An 18,295-nucleotide genomic window follows, 5' to 3' on the forward strand; every position below is an offset into this window, starting at 1 on the left:
CCACTGCCTCGTCTGTAATGCTGATCAGGGTGGCTGTTTTACTCTCTGAATTTCTGAAATAACACTGTGTACTTTATTAACCTAGATAAGAGATAAAGTAAGACATAATGCAGGTCTTGAAAACAGTTACGGCAGGAACAATGAGGACTGAGAAGGTGGAGAAGCAGGAGTCATAGTAAGTGCAGGAACTGACAGCACGGAGCTAGACTAGAGGAATGTTGGGCTGACTCTGAAGAGTGAGGTCTTGGGAAGAGGTGTTCAGTAGATTGGTGGCAAGCTAGTCGTAGGATCTGGATGCTTGCACTTACCTGGAAGATTCTTTTTGGGATGCACTGACTGGGTGTCTGTCGATAGGACCAATGCAAGCTCCTTTCATTAGCCAATGGGAAGGGAGGCTTGAAGTTCAAGGGAAATATCTGGCCTGAAAATGCAAAGTGAAACAATCTCATTGGGCAGCACTCACAGACACTCTCGTGGGGCTCACTCACAGGACACTGTTGCAGGGGCTCACTCACAGGACACTCACAGACACTCACAGGACACTCACACACAGGACACTCACAGACACTCACAGGACACTCACACACAGGACACTCACACACAGGACACTCACAGACACTCACAGACACTCACAGGACACTCACACACAGGACACTCAAACACAGGACACTCACACACAGGACACTCACACAAGACACACACACACACGACACTCACACACAGGACACTCACACACAGGACACTCACACACAGGACACACACACACAGGACACTCACAGGACACTCACACACACGACACTCACACACAGGACACACACACAGGACACTCACACACAGGACACTCACACACAGGACACTCACACACAGGACACTCACACACAGGACACTCACACACAGACACACACAGGACACTCACACACAGGACACTCACACACAGGACACTCACACACAGACACACACAGGACACTCACACACAGGACACTCACACACAGGACACTCACACACAGGACACTCACACACAGGACACTCACACACAGGACACTCACACACAGGACACTCACACACAGGACACTCACACACAGGACACTCACACACAGGACACTCACACACAGGACACTCACAGTGTGCTCACAGGTTAGCCAGGGACTTGATTTCAGCCAAAAAGTAGAAGAGCTACATAGAAAGTCTACACAATTTCCCGAATTCTTTTTATTTTAACATTAAAATCACTACATAAAAGATACTTTTTAAAAGATTTTAACATATGAACTCAATCATAAATATGTCAATTGAATCATCAGGTGGATTCCAGCAGTTTACTGTCACAAGAGGAGTCAAAGGAACACAGGGTTTATGCAGGGTACAAATTCTGCAAGGGGCATAGAAACTCCACAATAACATTTTCACATCGTATTTCTGCAAGAATTAGGTAAAGCTTGTCTGCAGAGGACAGGGCAGAGTTCAACAGACAAACCCCGTTTTAGAGTTACACGACACTGCAGAAGGCAGTGCGTGTCACTGACTTCTCCGTCTGCCTTACAGATACTTTTCCTTTTGTTTCACCCTTTTCAGTATTCCACAAGTACAGTTCATTTCCAAACCGAGCTTTTATTTCTACCCTGAAAGGAATTTGATAACAGCCATAGTCTGAATTTTAAATCTATACATAACATTTATATCATAACTAAGTATAAGACTATGTTGAATATTCCTAAAATGTGAGGAATATTCTCACGAATGCTGTCATATTTACAAAAATACACCTACATTGAAACCAGCATCCAGATAAGTGCAGCTAGTTAACATCTCATTTTCTGATTTTTTTTTCTATGTGAACAAAATAGATTCTTAATCATCTTTGGTTGGGTACTACTGAAATAAAAGCTAAATTTATAAAAGCATTAAATGAACATTCCTAATGTTTCACTGTTCATAGATATGCTTTAATTTTGTATACATATTTATGTTACCCCAAAATACATTCATTTTGAAAATAGAAAACTTATGTGAAAATTTGTTGAGAGCCAAACATTTGCAAAGTGGAAGGAACTCAGTTTTTTGAGATTTCTTACCAAATGGGTCCATTTTAATGAAGTTGTATTTACTTAGCATAGACAGGTCTGTTGAGGATGCACTCCAAAGAACATAATTCGGCAGTGTCTGTAAAAATGTTAGAGTGATGTGTGTGGGGAGAGGAATTGCTTACAACTAAACTCAAACTGTTTCAAAATCACTTCCCAGTCGATTTAATTTTTAGTGAAACCTTTGCTCCCCTTCGGGAATGGTAAACAGGAATTGTGCAGGTCCAAAGGACCTAGCAACCGGCAATGAGCAAAAGGACTGGGTTGCAGGCCTGCTATCTGAACAGTAGCTACATAAAGCAGGGACGCTCAAAACAAGAGATCAAACAACGGTTTACATTTCTTTTAAATCTAATAACTTCAGATTTTGATCCTGAATTCTAAAAAAAAAAATCTTTCAACACTTGTACATTTGATTTTAATCATAGCTAATTGCTCTCTGAGTATATAAGGATTTCCCCATCGTTGCCAAAATATTAATCGCATAGCAAATTTGCTCATTCGCTGGAAGTTACTTGAAGTCATCCCCGTAGTTACGAGCCTTGTTCACCTATACCAGTTCTCATTTGGGTTTCATCTTTGGAAGGACAATAAAACCGAAACACCTTAGCAGAGAGCCCATGGCTCCCCAGGGAAATCTGAGTTTCTTCAGCAGCTTTTCACCAAGTGATGAGGGAGCAGCGCAGTCTGCAGCATCCCCAGCGCAGATCCTCCTGTGCTCTCAGGATTAACACCTACCTCGTCTTTTCAGCCAGACTGGCACCACGTCCTTGTTTAGGTTTCCTTTACTCCGGAAAAACAGCAGAAAGTTTTTCCCTTTCACTCACCATTCCACCCCTACCACCTAAGCGGCGGTCATCAAGCCATTTTCACCTCAGCTCTGCCGGCCAGGTTTCCAGGAACGAGACTGCCCACGCTTTTTAGTCAGTATTATGGGAGGTCAGCATGCACTGGTCAGAAAACCTTCCCGCAACCGGATCGGCAGCTCTGGTCACAATGCTTCCATGTGCTTCCGTGCCTGTCTCCTTAGACATTGGTAGCCTCCGAAAAAGAGTCAGTGGGGCCGTTGTTCTTTTTGACTTGCAGGTTCTTTTTAGCCTTGAAGGTCATAGACACCTCCGAGTGGATGGCGTCCAGCCTCTGCTCACACCGGAAGGTGGAGAGGAACGCCTTTCTGTAGTTGCTGTTCATCCAGCCGTAGAGAAGAGGGTTGGCGAAGGTGGAGCACATGGCGATAATGTGGAACACCGTGAAGATGAGTTTGTACTCCTTCAGGTCCAGGACGTGGCTGTCGATGTCCACGGCAAGTTGGAAGGCGTGGAGCGGCAGCCAGCTGACGGCAAACACCACAACCACACACACCAGCATTTTGGTTGTTTTGTGCCTTCGCTGATGGTAATGGTCACTTGCAGCTCCCGGGCTGACATGGTTCTTCAGTTTACTCCAGATACGGGCGTAGGAGAAAGATATGATGCCCAGAGGCAGAACGTACAGGATCAGTAAGGTGGAAAGACTGTAGACCGTGCCATAGACACTCTTCTCCTCTCCAGGCCACTTCTCAGTACATGCCACAATCTCAAAGTCGGGAATGATCTCAATTAGTGAGTACTCCCGGAAGATGGCCAGGGGACTCGCCAGCAGGGCGCTGATGCCCCAGGCCAGACCAATAATCAGGAAGCTGATTCGCTTGGAGATCTTGCTCTCCAGATGGTACACAATGCAGCGGTGGCGGTCGAGGGCAATGACTGTCAAAGTTATCGTGGACACTTGCACTGCCAGACCCTGAGCGTAGGGCACCAAGTGGCAGAGAACTGGACCCATCTTCCACTCTCCCATCAGGGTATAGGTCAGCGTGAACGGCAGGCAAAGGGTATTCACCAAAAGATCTGCCACAGCCAGATTGGCGATGAAAAAGTTGGTCACTGTGCGCATCGTCTTGAATTTGATCACCACGTGGATGACCAGGGAGTTGCCAATTACGCCCAGCAAGATGATGGAGCAATAGGCCAATATGAGGACCACCTGTACCTCAACCAGCTTGGTGCTGTCTATGAGCTCCGGCTCGGGATCAGGGGGCAGCTCACCTCTAGGAGTGGTGTGCCCTGGCCCGTAGGACTCCACCTTTGCTTCTACGGTCTGGTTCTCCTCGGCCTCTGCACCTACGGGGCCCATCTTCAGCACCAATTCCGTCTCTCTTGGCCTCCCAATAACACAAGAATCTACAATAAAAAACAACGTAGGAAACCGCGAGTGAATCCGACAGCCATCCTAGAGGCTGAGCTCCTCTAGAAAACTGTGCTCCCAAGGTCCAGATGAGAAGCAGAAGGAGGGAGAACATGAGCAAGGAAGTCAGGACCGCGAGGGGTGCACCCACCCACTGAGACAGTGGGGCTGATCTATTGGGAGCTCACCAAGGCCAGCTGGACTGTGACTGAAAAAGCATGGGATAAAACCAGACTCTCTGAACATGGAGGACAATGAGGGCTGATGAGAAGCCAAGGACAATGGCAGTAGGTTCCGATCCTACTGCATGAACTGGCTTTGTGGGAGCCTAGCCTGTTTGGATGCTCACCTTCCTGGACCTGGATGGAGGGGGGAGGATCTTGGACTTCCACAGGGCAGGGAATCCGGACTGCTCTTCAGACTCCAGAGGGAGGGGAAATGGAGTGGGGGGAGGGGGAGAGGAGTTGAGAGAAGGGGGAGAGGAGTGGAGAGAAGGGGGAGAGGAGTGGGGGGGAGAGAGGAGTTGGGGGAGGGGGAGAGGAGTGGGAGGAGGGGGAGGGAAATGGGAGGCAGGGAGGGAAATGGGAGGCGGGGAGGAGGCGGAAATTTTTTCAACAAAAATAATAAAAAAGAAAAAGCAAAAAAAGAAAAAAGAAAACTGTGGTCTGACCCTAACACTGCAGACCACGGAACAGTTCGATAAAGCCCTCTACATGAGTCTGTTCACAACCATGGGTTGGTGGAATTAGGTCTTAAATAACTACGGTCATGGTAAGAACGGATTTTTCTATAGGAGGGAACCAATTCCACAAGGAGCGAAAGCAAACAGATTCCATTTTCCTGCAAAATGGATGCAATAAAATTTATCAATTTTACAATTGCTACGAAGTTGACAAATTAAAGCGGAGCAAAGTCTCACCGCCTTAGCTGTTTGAAACTGACAAGTATACACCAGTACACGGGATAGAAAGGGGACAAAAGATTTCCCTGTGCTGAGTGCCTGAACTTCGGGGAAATAGAATGAGGCGAAACGAGTGGACCCCTACATAGCTACCTTTTCCTTCACCTGTGCATATGTTCCCGCCCCTCATATGTGTGTGGGGATGGAGGAAAGTGAAGATACTTGTAAATGTTCTTCGTCTCTGCCCCTTGGGTAAGAATTCATCCAGGTATCGTTTCTCTGGTGCCATCCATGTTTTTTTGAGAAAGGACTTCTTACTGGCCTGGAATTCGCCAACTAGGCTTGTCTTTCTGACCAAGGAGACCTACAGGTCCGACTTCTTCCCCCTCCCCAGTGCTGGCATTATGAAAAGCACAGTGTGTTTGGGTTTTTTTTTTTTCTGGGCCACCTGGTGTTTAAAATGGAACTCTGCAGATCTGTTGTTTGGTCTCAGGGTCTGAAAGAAACTCCCCACACAGCATAGAGCAGCATCCTCCAAAAGTACTGCATCAAAAATCACCCAAGTCTGACCCCTGACACTTGTACATAGAGAAGTTTGGGGCACCTTTCTTTCCGTCCTACCCTACACCCCAATTCCCCTGCACTCAATACATTAATTAATTAAACCTTCAGGGTTAAAACTGAGATAAGAATTCCAGGTTTCCTTTTCTCCTTGAGACCCCCGTCATGCTTTAAAGACGCCCCCGTCTGGTCTCTACCTCTCTCTCCCACACATCCGCTATCACCATGTCTACCGCACCGGTTTAGTTTGGTCCAGTTTCTAACTGTAATTATCCTTATAGCCATGCATCTTATTTCTAATTTTCCTTCTATTTTTCTGGCTGCTTTCATTCATTGATTCATGAACTTAACAGGTAAAATCATGCCCAATTCACCATGCTGATTCTGACATTTACTGGGACATGCCCTTGCAAACCCATATCCTGATGGAGAATCCTGCTGGGTGTTAAGACAGAGGGTAATAATTCTACTAGATTGCTTAAAATAACACATTTGGTTTTACTATAAATTCATTGTTAAGTGTATAAAAATACTCAGATTCAATACCTCAATGTTAATACTTTTGAATATACACACAATCACTAAAGGCCTCCGCTATTAACTCTGAAGACCTTTTACTGAATTTTTTTTATTAATCTTAACAACATAATCTCCTACCATTGGTAGATGAATCCTGTTTAGTGAGCTCACAAACAATGTTTGCTGGCCCTGTGTGTTTCCACTCCTCTTCCCATCTTCTCTGCCTCTGTCTCGTTCTGTAAGACTGAACCACAATTTATGAGGATCCTGGTTGGGTTGAATCAGTGGGAGGAACTCATGAGTAAGTAAAGCAGGAGACATGAGCAGAGCTGGCTCAGTGAATCAAGAGCTTGCCACGCAAGTGTGGAGCTGTGAAAAGAGCCCATTAGAGCTGGCTGCTTAATGCACATCTATAGTGCCAGCTCTTCTGCAAGATGGGAAATGGAGACAGGAGAATTCCCAGAAGCTTGTGGGGCAGGAATCCTGGTGGGTGTAGTTGTGAACAAGAGACCCTGTCTCAAAAAGAGTCAAGGTGGAAAGTGAGGACCTATGCACACACACACACACACACACACACACACACACACACACACACATACATACATAAATACATACATACATACACATCATCCACACACACCCTACACACACACCACACCTGCACTCATGCACACTTATACATACAAACATACATATACACATAAACATACACACACATAATACGTACCTTACACTCATCATATACACATACACTAAACATAACTGTCATATGCACACATAAGTAGTTTTAAAAAGAAAACTGCATGAATAAAAAGCAGGAGGAAGGAAGACACCGACCCTTGTTCCTTCCTCCCTCTGTGTTCTGGGTAGCGCCTGGGCAGCTCTTCACAGCCCTGGTTTCCCAGTGTAGACCCAGTGAGACTGTTTCCTGTGGGGGCCTGTTTCTTGGGCCTTGCTCGCACTGCCTCTTCTCTGCCCTTCGGTTTAAGGCAGTAGAAGGCGCTGTTCTTGCAATCCCAGACTTTCAGTGTTCATCTCCCAAATCTCTGCAGATTCTTCTCTTCTACATCCCTGGATGGATTTTTTTCTTTGTTTGTTTCATGATCAGCTCAAAGCATGCTTTAATTTGTTCTCCCATTAAAACAAGACTCAGCTCCTTAGTATGACATTCAAGGCTAGACGGTGTCATTGCAGAGCCCTGAGCTCTCTGAACATCCTAACAGACATTTGCTGCTCTCTCACACTGAATGGCTACGAAATCTAGAACACCCCAGGCTTCCCCATGCCTCTCTGCCCTCCCTGTGGTGAACCTGGTTAGCCAAAAGGCTCATTCTCCCGCCCACAACACAGGCCACACCGTGACTGCTACAGTTGGTCCAACCTAGGACAGCAATGTCTTTGAAGACTAAACCTGAAACTTCATGATCTATTGTTTAATCTTGAGTTGCACCACCTAGTACATTAAAGACACTCAGTAATTGACAAAACCAATAGAAATATAAACAAGAAAACAATTTTACTAATAACTAGTACCACCTGCTTAATACAAAATACAGTTTCAGTCCTGTTCTTTACTGAACATAATGACACAGGATTTATTCTGAGTCACAGAAGCTTCATATGTGGTTTCTTGTTCTTAATCAGCTACTTGCTTCTGTAAGAAGTCTGGCCTAAGACCCTCTTAATTCAGTTCTTGATTACAACCTTTTAAATGGCCTATCAGTATAATCTACTCAGCAACTTTTCCCAAGTGCTTATATCTATTTCTCTCTTCCCCTACTACTACTAGTACACAAACACACACACACACACACACTCACTCACACACACACACACACACACGTCCCTTTCCTATGTTACTGGAAGCTTTCTGTGTACTTGTGTTTGCTATGCTGGAGCTTTCTACCTAGGTCAACATACATTTCAAACAGAACATTCCAAGGATAACAGACCCACTATTAATTCTGGAAACACGGCATTGAAACCATGGCCTGTTTGATAGACTGTACCATTTCCCTCGGACTAAGAGCCTGACTCTGTAGAGGGCAGAGACCCAGACCCCACATATCAACAGGAGGTAAGCAGTACTCCGAGACTTGCAGTCTGAGGCTCGTACAGGTGGGACTGAGTGTAGACACCAGGTTTAAAGGCACCGGCAAGAGGAGCGTATTGGATTTATTGGCTCTTTCCTTCTTTTCAGCCCTATTTTCCTCACTCCGAAGTCCCTTTATTTACAGCTCCTCTGCAGGAATGGCTATCGATTGACAAGCTATTAGCATGTGGACACTATGAGCTGTGCTAAGGCACAGTACTCGCCTTGGGCTTGGAGGAGTGCTACCTGAACACAGGATCTATCATTCACAACAGCGCTTCTGGAAAAGCAGAAGAGAAAAGAGCACAAGAGGAGAACACCACGTGCGATGCTCCTGCCTCCAGCTAGAAGCAGACAGCGGAAGAGCCTTTCCTTGAAATGAGGCAAAATGAAGCATTCAGGTTATTCAAGACTCGCTAAACTATGAATAGTGCTGTCTTCTTGAACAGGTGCACCCTAAGCCAATTCCTCAGAAGAGGAAATGATTTTTTCTTCTTCTTCTGAGGCTCAAGGTGCTTAATGAGTCGGAGAACTAACTACTCATGCTTTGACTACGTGTTGAAATCTGTGGGTTTGCAAGTTATTTCTGCAACAGAATCACTTCAGGTGCGCAAAGCCTGGCATCCTATCAAGCACCTCTCCCAGGGATGTTTTCCCAGGGAAGAACCCCAAACACACCTGCTTGCCCTTCTGTGAGGGGAGATGGGACTTCAACCATGCTACATGCACGGGCTGACGCATCGTATGAACGTCTGAAGGCTTCTCTTTCCTGTGTCTGCTCTTCCTTCTATGACAGCAGGGCTTTCTCCTGCTCACCCCTGACATCGTAATGACTGGTCCCGACTAAGAAAGGTATTCAAATGTTCGTGTCACCCCCTGCCACACCACCATAGGTTTCTCCTAATGGCTGATCCCATCCAATGGAAATAAATGGAAGCCTAATTAAATGTCTCCTTTTGAACAGGTTTGGAAAACCCAACATGACCTTGCTCTTTAGAAGGTCCTTGATTTTTGTTTTTTAAAGAAGCAGCAGAATCCTATCTTACTGACTCAGACCGTAGTGTTTGATCAAGGAACATTCAAGAACCTTCAGTATAAAAGAAAAAAGTCTAGCAAAAGAAGAAAACAAGAGTGGTCCTAACCCCTCTAGAATCCGCGTTCCGCCTAAAGTCGGAGAGGGCTGAGAGGCTCTTCTTACAAGCACTATGCCCCGTTCCCTGGACAGGACCCCTTCGTGATCTCAGAAGAACTGGAGATTGAACTTACTGCGCCGGCCCTTGCGGTTCAGCTGAGCTGAGGAAGGAGGAAGCCAGTAGTGTGCAGCCAACCGGTTGATGGCCCTGGGAGGCTCCCAAAACAGGTCCGGTTCTGTGTGGGACAGCGTGAGCAGGCAAGCAGGAACGGGAGCGGCCGGCTGAGTGAGCCACTACAATGCTGTAGCTGCCGGGCTTATCCCTGGACCTCTGTGGCCACTCAATCTGGGACCCCGCACTGCGAGGTGCAGAGCCCCGGGTAGAAGGGGGCGGGAGAGAGGAGGGTCGGAGATGGAGGTGGAGGCGAACCCTGCCCTGAAAGGAAAGGACACAGGTACGTACCGGGGTAGCGGAGCGATGGCCTTGCAGGGCGGAGTGAGCCGGATAAGTTCCCGTGGCCAGGGACGCGGGGAGAAGGTCCGCCACCCCCTGTAACCCGCGCGCATCTGCACCCTACCCTAGGCAGCACAGCTCCCCATCGCACGTGGCCACCACTCCCAGCCGCAGCTACCCTCACTCCACTTAGGAGTTCATCAAATCTGCAGAGGAAAGTCGGAAGCAGGAGGGAGCCCCCGCTGCGAGGAGGGAGCTGCGGTCCCCGCTCCTGAACAAGGGACAGACAAATAAGCTAGCGGGAGTCAATCTGGAGAGACGCTCCGCACCTACCTCCACACCCCGGGAAATCCAACTCTGGGCTGCTGAGTTTCGCGGTGTAGGAGGGAAAGCGGAGAGCCGATCCCTTGCAGGAGCTGGATCCTAAGGACAAACAGCCAGCACGCTCTGCCAGAGCGGGTGCAGGAGCTGCGGTAAATGGGGGTCGCGGGACCGTAAACCAAGTCCAGAGCCTAGTGGCCCCGGAGCAGCAAGCCCTTAACAGGTGTTGATGGAATCGTGCGGATTCTGTCTCCGAGGTCGGCGGCAAAAGCTGTCTCTCAGAAAAGAAGCAGAGGATGGCAGAGGGTCTTCAATAAAACAGTCTCTCTTTGTCCAGTTAGTTGATTTCAAAATTCTTCGCCCTTGGATCTTTCACCAGGAGCGCGGAGTGCGAGTCCCCGGGAAGGTTCCTCTGATCTGGAGCCTGCCCAAACTCTCGCGTAAAATATGACATACTGGACTTCCAGTCACCAATGCTGGGAGGGCTAGGAAGGGGTTGTTTCAACTTCACCCCGCAAAACTCTTCATTCAAAGGCTGTCCTTCCTTCCGCAGGCTTGCTGCAGGTCTTTCTTCATCAATTTTAAAGGGGGCAGCAGAGCCTTAAAGTGGCGCATGCACTGGAAGCCAGGATTGCCTCAAGACCCCGTTCCCAGCCTTGCACCAGTCACCTCAGAGCATTATTTTTTTTTTTTAATTTCTAAAATGAGGATGGTCGTACTAGTTCTCAGGATTTCTCTTAACCAGGCAAAAAGATGGTTTGGTTTCTCAAAAATAAAAAGCTTTACTTAGCTATTTGTAAAAGGTAATAAATACTCCTCCACGTATTAATTACTCCTTTCATGTGAAATGGGTTTTTGACCCCTAAAAGTCACACACCCTAATCCTACTTCACTCATAAGACACGTAATTAATCTGAAATCAGTCCAGTTCACGCGACATCACGATAGAGAAGCTATTGATAAGACACTGTTCTTGGGGCTTGTCAATTACCAATACACAAAAGTAAGAGGGTCTGAAAGTGGGCATGATATTTACAAGCTCTACTTAAGACAGTTTTTGTTTGTTTGTTTTGTGTGTGTGTGTGTGTGTAGGAAAACACTTCCTGCTCACACCTAGGTTTTAATTGAACAGATTTTGTGTCTGAACCTGGTGCTTCACAAATGCTGCATGAGTGTTCTGCCGCTGAACAACAACTTCACACTTTCTCGGTTGTTTTTTGTTTGTTTTGTTTGAGGACAGTGTCTTGCTAAGTTTCACAGCCTTGAACCTGTTTAGCCTCCTAAGGAGCTGGATTGCATGTGGCACCATCAGGGCCAGCTGTCCAAGCTTTTAAAAGAATATTGGGAAGGTGAAGAAAGAACTTTGTGAGTCTAACAAGTTAAACTTTTGAAGAGCAACACAGGTTTAGACAATAACCATAGAAGCAAATACCCAAGAAAGCTGACGAGCAGCATTGCTACAGGTAATTGTTTTTAACCCGCTTCTCTGGCAGCGATTCCACAAAGCATTCTCCTCACTCATATCATTGGCTTTCGGGGTTTTGAAGCAAGTCTGTATATGAACAATGAGTTCACGTGTGGATATCTTAAAAGATTCACAAGGTTGTACACACGCTGATCAGCAACTCCACTGATAACAACTCCATGACTCACATCTTTCTATAAAACATAGAAATGGATGAGAAGCTGACCCATGAGGGGAAAGTCACTTCACAGAGCAACACATTATCAACAGAGTTGTGCCAGCTCGTGACACTGCACTCTCAGGCTCTCAGTAAAGGCCTGAAAGGCATGTGTGTTATGGACCATAGGAACGAAGAACCATGCTGAGTAAATACCCCACACCTGTGGGGTGGTAAACTAGCCGTTAGGCCAGATGGAAGCAGGACAAGATTAGCAGATCTAATTTCTCTTTTGTTTTGTCCATTCGTTTTGTTCTTGGGTAATTCCATGCCTTTCTAGAAGAGGGAGTGACTCTTCTTCACACAAGGAGATGAGAAACCCAAATGCCTACATACCTAGACCCAAATGCATCTGTGCGCTCATGGGTTAGGGCCGGGAGTAATCAGACAAGGGTAAGAACTCACACATCCCAAGAAACACAAAGCACCCACAAGAGCTGAAGGCAGAGGTCGGTTCTCAGGTTTCAATGAGCTGCCCTGCAAAAATCTACATTCAACAGGGTCAGAGCTCACTTTCTAAAAGAAAAAAAATTCATATTCTTAAAAATCTTAGACCACTGACATGACTCAAAGAGTTATGTAAGTGTCCCCAAGCATGTCACCAAGGATGTCACCAAGCATGTCACCAAGCCTGACAGACTTAGATCCCTAGGACCCTCATCATGGAAGGACAGAACCTGTCTTTCTCCTACACATTGTCGTCTGAAGTCAACACACACCCTACACACACACACTGCTAGTCTTTCTCTTTCTCACCAGCCAGCTCCCAAATAAAAGGCATGGAGACTTCTCATTAATTACAAAAGCTTGGCTAATAGTTCAGGTTTATTTCTAACTAGCTCTTATAACTAAAATGAACCCATTTTTATTCATCTGTGTGTTGTTTCTTGATTCATGGCTTTTACCTCTTTTGTCACATGTCTGTTCCCTCTGTATCAGATGGCGACTCCACCTGTCTTTTCCGGATCCTTTTGGCCCCCAAAATCCTGCCTAGTTATTGGACATTAAGCTTTTTATTAAATCAATCCAAGTGACATTTCTTTATATTGTACAAAAAGATTACTCCACAACATTTCCACATTTAAATAATAAGGAAAGGTTTTTAAATCTAACACAGTAAAAGTATACAATAAGAGTAATTATCAGATAAGAATTAAGTTTACAATGTTCAGTCCATTTGTTTTGGCAAATTTGAAGAAAATACTCCATTATTTATTCTATCTTGATGAGTCCAAAGTTCTATACCTAGTTTACCTTCTATCAAAACTAAAAAAAAAAACTACTATAACTACCTATTCTTCAATTCCCTCAAAGACTCCAGAAGGCTATAGCATTACCTGAGTAAACAGAAAGTGTAGAGCAAATTCCAAAACTAAAAGAAATGATAGAAATAGCTGGCTGCCTGGACAGTCACACATGATTCATCTGAGATATTTGGGCATCCATCTTTGGCCTACAGGCCTAGAATATCTGACAGATATTTTTATGAATTAGGAATTTTGAAGGACTGTCCTACCTTGTTTTGGCAAAGTTTAGCAGTCACTTTTCTTTGTATCCTGCAGAAAATCTGGCAGACTTTTCTATGAAGCAGGAATTTTGAAGGTCTGTTCTGACTTGTTTGGGAAAATTCGTCACTTATTGTGTGCCCTGTAGAATGTTTTGCAGACGTTTTTATGAAGCAGGGATTTTGAAGGACTGTTCTAACTTGTCTTGGCAAAGTTTGACAATCTCTTTCTTTTGTGTCCTGCTTGTTCAATTAGTACAGCATACCATTAGCAGCCAAGGCAAGAGCAGTTTCTTACCCAGTGACTAACTTTTCCCACAAAGAAAGCAACCTCCATATGGAGGTTCTTTTATGCCCATCATCTTCTTTGAAGTAGATTGGTGCTGTTAGGAGCAGACATGTCTCATTGCCATGAAAGCCTTATGTTATTAAAACATCTTCAATGCCATAGTCTATAGATCTTGGAAAGTATTTGAAGACCACCTATCTATCTAAAATATATATGTTTGACTTTGAAAACATACCTAATATACAACAAGTTTGATTGTTATAGAGGCCTAACTACTAACCTACATTTCTTAATTATTTTAAACAGTTTGTAATAGTAACTTTCAAGGACTAGAAATTTACATTCCATTGTTAAATGAACTGCATAGCTAAAATAACATAAACAAGAGTAAGAACATATGTACAGTATGTTCTAACAAAAATAATCTGAAATATGTATCAATATACAAAAATATTTTAAAAAGAGTAGAAACATATATATATATATGAAACGTGTATAAGTAGAAACATATAAATATATACTTACATATATACAAACTTAAGCTTATTTTTGTTATACTGTATCAAAAATGAGCTTAAATTTGTATCAATATACAAAAATCTACAACAATGCAAAATATTTAAGACTAGTACCTGCATTTTTAGCTTAAAAGTAGATTCAATAATCTACTCTTTTATCTTGTCATTTCTATAGCCCTCCATTTTTCTTTCAAGTTTTCTGAACCTAATCTCCCTTGTTCAGCTTTTTTCCTGACTATTACCAATAACAATCTGTAACCAACTCTCCTAAATTATGACAAGCATTCATTACTCATTGAACAACCAAAAACCACCCACCACATCTCTTGGGAATGTGGACATTGTGTTCTCTCGGCTGATTCCTGTCGTCTGGGAGATGTAGCATCTTTGGGAAACTGTGAGAAAATTAGGATAATGATCAAGTCCTGGCTAAAATAGTCTGTGAGACTGGAACAGCTTAGAAAGCAACCTTGAGGCTGTTCTGGTTGCATACTTCTCACAATAGAGGAATTCTGAGAAGCTGGATCACCTGGGCCACACTTTTTCATCAGTGTCTCAACCCTTTGTTCTGAAAACACATAAACTTTCAAGGGTAATATACATATCTGTATTAATACAATATGGATTATGTGCTGTACACAAGCCAGCCAAAAATGTTCTTTTGTTTTCTGTTTGAGCAGGTAAAATATATGTCACCTGTCTTGTAGCTTTTCTAGGTTTATTTCTTTATGTCTGCAGCCAGGATTTTCAGGGGGTCTTCCCCAATCACATCTGGTCTTTATTAACCTGCAAGCCTCTAGTCTTCTAGCCTCTGGCGGTTTTGTGATAACTGATAAATCTCCCCAACTATTTAAAACTTGACTCCACCGAAACTTCCCCTGTCCCACTGCCTGTTCCTCGGCACACATAGATATAAAAGGCAGAGTGTCAGGGATGGACTATCAGATGTACTAACTTTCTGTCACTGCACCTGCTGGAGAAAACCAGCCAGGGGTAGGCAGATGTGCTTAGGCTCACCGTTTAATCCTTTGCCTTAGGTGGGGCAACTTGGTATGAAGCATGTATAGGATCAAAACTATTGATCAACACTGCTTATAGCAGGAGAGAGGAAGCAAGAAGGAAGAGGAAAGAGAGGCAGATGGAGGGAGAGAGGGGGAAGAAGGATGAACAGCAGTAACTGGGACCTTACAGTCCCTTCAGAGGCATGTAGCCACGATTTGAAAACTCACAGACTTGTCTGCATCTCAGTTTCTTTCCTTCCCACTAGTGCAAGCCACAGGACATCTCTTCAACATATGGTCCACTCGGAGGACCTTATGGATCTCCAGTACCAAATAAGCCATTTTCTTTTTATTTCTGGTTGAACTGGTATCTGCAGTCAAACTGTGGCAAAGGACCTGTTGGTTAATGGAAATATTTGGATGTTTTAAACAGCGGGGGTGAACAAATTGGAGAACAGTTTGTCACTTAAAAAAAAAGTTGAGTAGCTTCATCAGAGAAGCACAATTTACTGCACAAAGTAAATCATGTTATGATTTGTTCTGGTCTAAAATTTAGACTGAGAGCAAAGGCCTCTACCATATAGAAATAATTTCATTTTTATTTTTGGTAGGAAAGTAATTTGTAACCATGATAAAAAGTCAGCAGTGATAAAACCAGGAAAGAAAACATTCCTTGTTCAGTAGACATTTTTGCAATAATAATGATGTTGATCTGTGTTCTCCAATACAGTAACTACACACACACATGGCTATTGAGCATTGAAATGGGTCACTGTGAAACTGAGTTTTAATTTAATCTTAATTTACACACTAAACTAAACAGCTACGTAGGGACAGTGTAAAGTGTGGACAATATAGGTCTAAGATTTTCTCACCCAGGATCCCCATCTTTGAAATATAAGTATAAATTCTAATTATTGAGTTGATCCCTAATCTTAGGTAATCTTTATAACACTAACAATATGTTACAGATATCCATTTCTGTGCAAGTAAACATACATTACTCTAATGTTTGCCCGGTCTTAAATTGGATAAATACATTTTGATTATTTATCTCTGTTAAAGACGAACTGGTCAGTCATCTTGTGTATGTTCATAGTACACTTGCCTAGTTCTTTTGAGATGGGGAAATTCAGGAGGTCTTTGGGTTCAATAGATTTCTTAATTAATTAGTTATTAATTAATTTGCTCTTGGTGACCTTGGCTTGGGATGCTAGGGTCTTAGAAAAATCAACAGTCACCAAACAAAGTTTTGCTGAGCCAGTGAACTCCAGGAATTTGTTTCATGAATTCAAAAACTGGAATTCATGGACTACAAAGGATAGCTTTAAAGAGACATTGATTATAGATTATAGGTGGAAACTAGAGAGAATGATGATAGATAGATAGATAGATAGATAGATAGATAGATAGATAGATGATAGTGGATAGATGATAAATAAGGATAGGTAAATGATAGAAATGTTTTAGATAGATATAGATAGATAACAGATAAATATAGTTAGATGATAGATAAATGAAAGATATATAAGTGATATATATCATAGATAATAGATGAATGAATAGATTGGCAGATAGATAGGCAGACAGACAGACAGATAGGGGTGTGTGTGTGTGTGTGTGTGTGTGTGTGTACGGGGAAAGCTCCTGTATATAGCTAGAGAGAGCTGAGCAAACACGTTATCATTAAACTGCTGCCGCTGGGTAGTCTGGCAAGTTTAATTTTTAAGGGTCTACGGTATTAACTCGAGTGAGCATGAGAAAGAAGAGAGGTTCTTCCTGCTAGCACAGCCATCTGCCATCCAGGTGACTCTTCTCAGTTTCAGCTACAGGATCATGAAGAGCTTCCAAGAAAGGGAAGGAAATTACAAGGACCAGGAAACAGGACTTCCTGGGGTTTGTCCCCAGATCTCAGCAAGAAGATTCTGGGAACTGCTGCTGCGGGGTCCGTGTCCTCCCTCACAAGTTCCTATTTCCTGTTCTTACCCATCTCTGTAGTATGAATTTGAACAGATAGACTTTTTAAGTTTTTGCTTTAACCAAGCTCATGCTGCATTGACTGGACCAAAAGAAGTTTACATGAGCAAAAATAATCCCACGCTGCTTCCTCCATGGTAGAGTAAAGACTTCAGCTTAGTGAGGCTCCGACTACCATAGAGTCAGCATGTCAATGTTGGGTTCAGTACAAAATTTCAGCGGTCTCAGGAGAGCTTGATTGAAGAGGTAAGTTTTAAGCTGAAGAGCAACTAAAATAAAGGGATAAAAGACACAAGAGAACGAGTTTGGGCTCCTCAGAGAAAGGCCTTTGGCTTCACTGCCGGAAAAGCAGTTTTCTTCTCACTTTAATGTCAAGGTTGCCTGAGAGATCATTAAATAACCTCCAAGCCAAAGCCAGCCTGACTTAAATCACAAACAGAACAAAGTAGAAACGGAATGTGGGAGCAGCTTCCAGAAATAGAAAAGAAATAAACCACATAAATCAGTGCACCCTGGAGAGGAAAGGAAGAGAAGAAGGGTGTGGCCTCAGAGAGAGGGCAGCAAATTCCCTGATACAGCTCAGGAGCACCACCAGGGAGCCAAAGAAGTTCCTAAGGGCACACAGCACTTACCTTCCCTGCGGGAGGGAAGGCCGGAGTGTCTACATGGAAACAGCACCTGAGTCACAGTGCTGAATTTATATGGCACCAGCTCTGAATGGCTGGGGATGCAGGATTTCCCACAAGTGTTTCTCCTAGAAAACCTGCTGCAACTTTCAGTAACACTTCTCTGTGACTAAAACTACAGTACTTGGATATCCTAATGGCCTCTGATTCAAATACAGATCTTTAGCGGATCATAGATGTAGATCCACCTGGATCTGGGTCTTCTGTAGCCATGAGGAACAAGAACTTACAGGAAATACCCGGATAGACTTGATTGGGTTGTATCAGAGAGGCATGTATGTTCTTCTGAATGTATGGTGTCTGTGTGTATATGTGTGGATGGTGTTTGAGTGTGTGTGTGTGTGTGTGTGTGTG

General features: G+C 43.9%; 1 protein-coding gene across 3 annotated transcripts; it reads right to left on the reverse strand.

Moving 5' to 3' along the window:
- Positions 1–1,178: 1,178 nt before the first annotated feature.
- Npy2r (neuropeptide Y receptor Y2) lies at positions 1,179–10,841 on the reverse strand. Of its 3 annotated transcripts, XM_075950783.1 has the most exons (3): positions 10,297–10,720; positions 9,644–9,945; positions 1,179–4,300 (listed from the first exon to the last, which is right to left on the reverse strand). In XM_075950783.1, the coding sequence occupies exon 3, from the start codon at positions 4,251–4,253 to the stop codon at positions 3,108–3,110; it is 1,146 nt and encodes a 381-aa protein (XP_075806898.1). In that variant the 5' UTR covers positions 4,254–4,300; positions 9,644–9,945; positions 10,297–10,720; the 3' UTR covers positions 1,179–3,107. The 3 variants fall into 3 exon arrangements, with proteins under 3 accessions (XP_075806898.1, XP_075806899.1, XP_075806900.1); XM_075950784.1 differs by lacking the exon at positions 9,644–9,945 and having other exon boundaries at positions 10,297–10,841; XM_075950785.1 differs by lacking the exons at positions 9,644–9,945; positions 10,297–10,720 and adding an exon at positions 9,973–10,238.
- Positions 10,842–18,295: the final 7,454 nt, after the last annotated feature.

This window comes from Microtus pennsylvanicus, chromosome 16 (genome assembly GCF_037038515.1).
Source record: "Microtus pennsylvanicus isolate mMicPen1 chromosome 16, mMicPen1.hap1, whole genome shotgun sequence".
Classification (NCBI taxonomy): Eukaryota; Metazoa; Chordata; class Mammalia; order Rodentia; family Cricetidae; genus Microtus; species Microtus pennsylvanicus.

Excerpts from the sequence above, each read along its gene's own strand:
- Npy2r (XM_075950784.1), bottom strand. The coding sequence starts at position 4,253 with ATGGGCCCCGTAGGTGCAGAGGCCGAGGAGAACCAGACCGTAGAAGCA.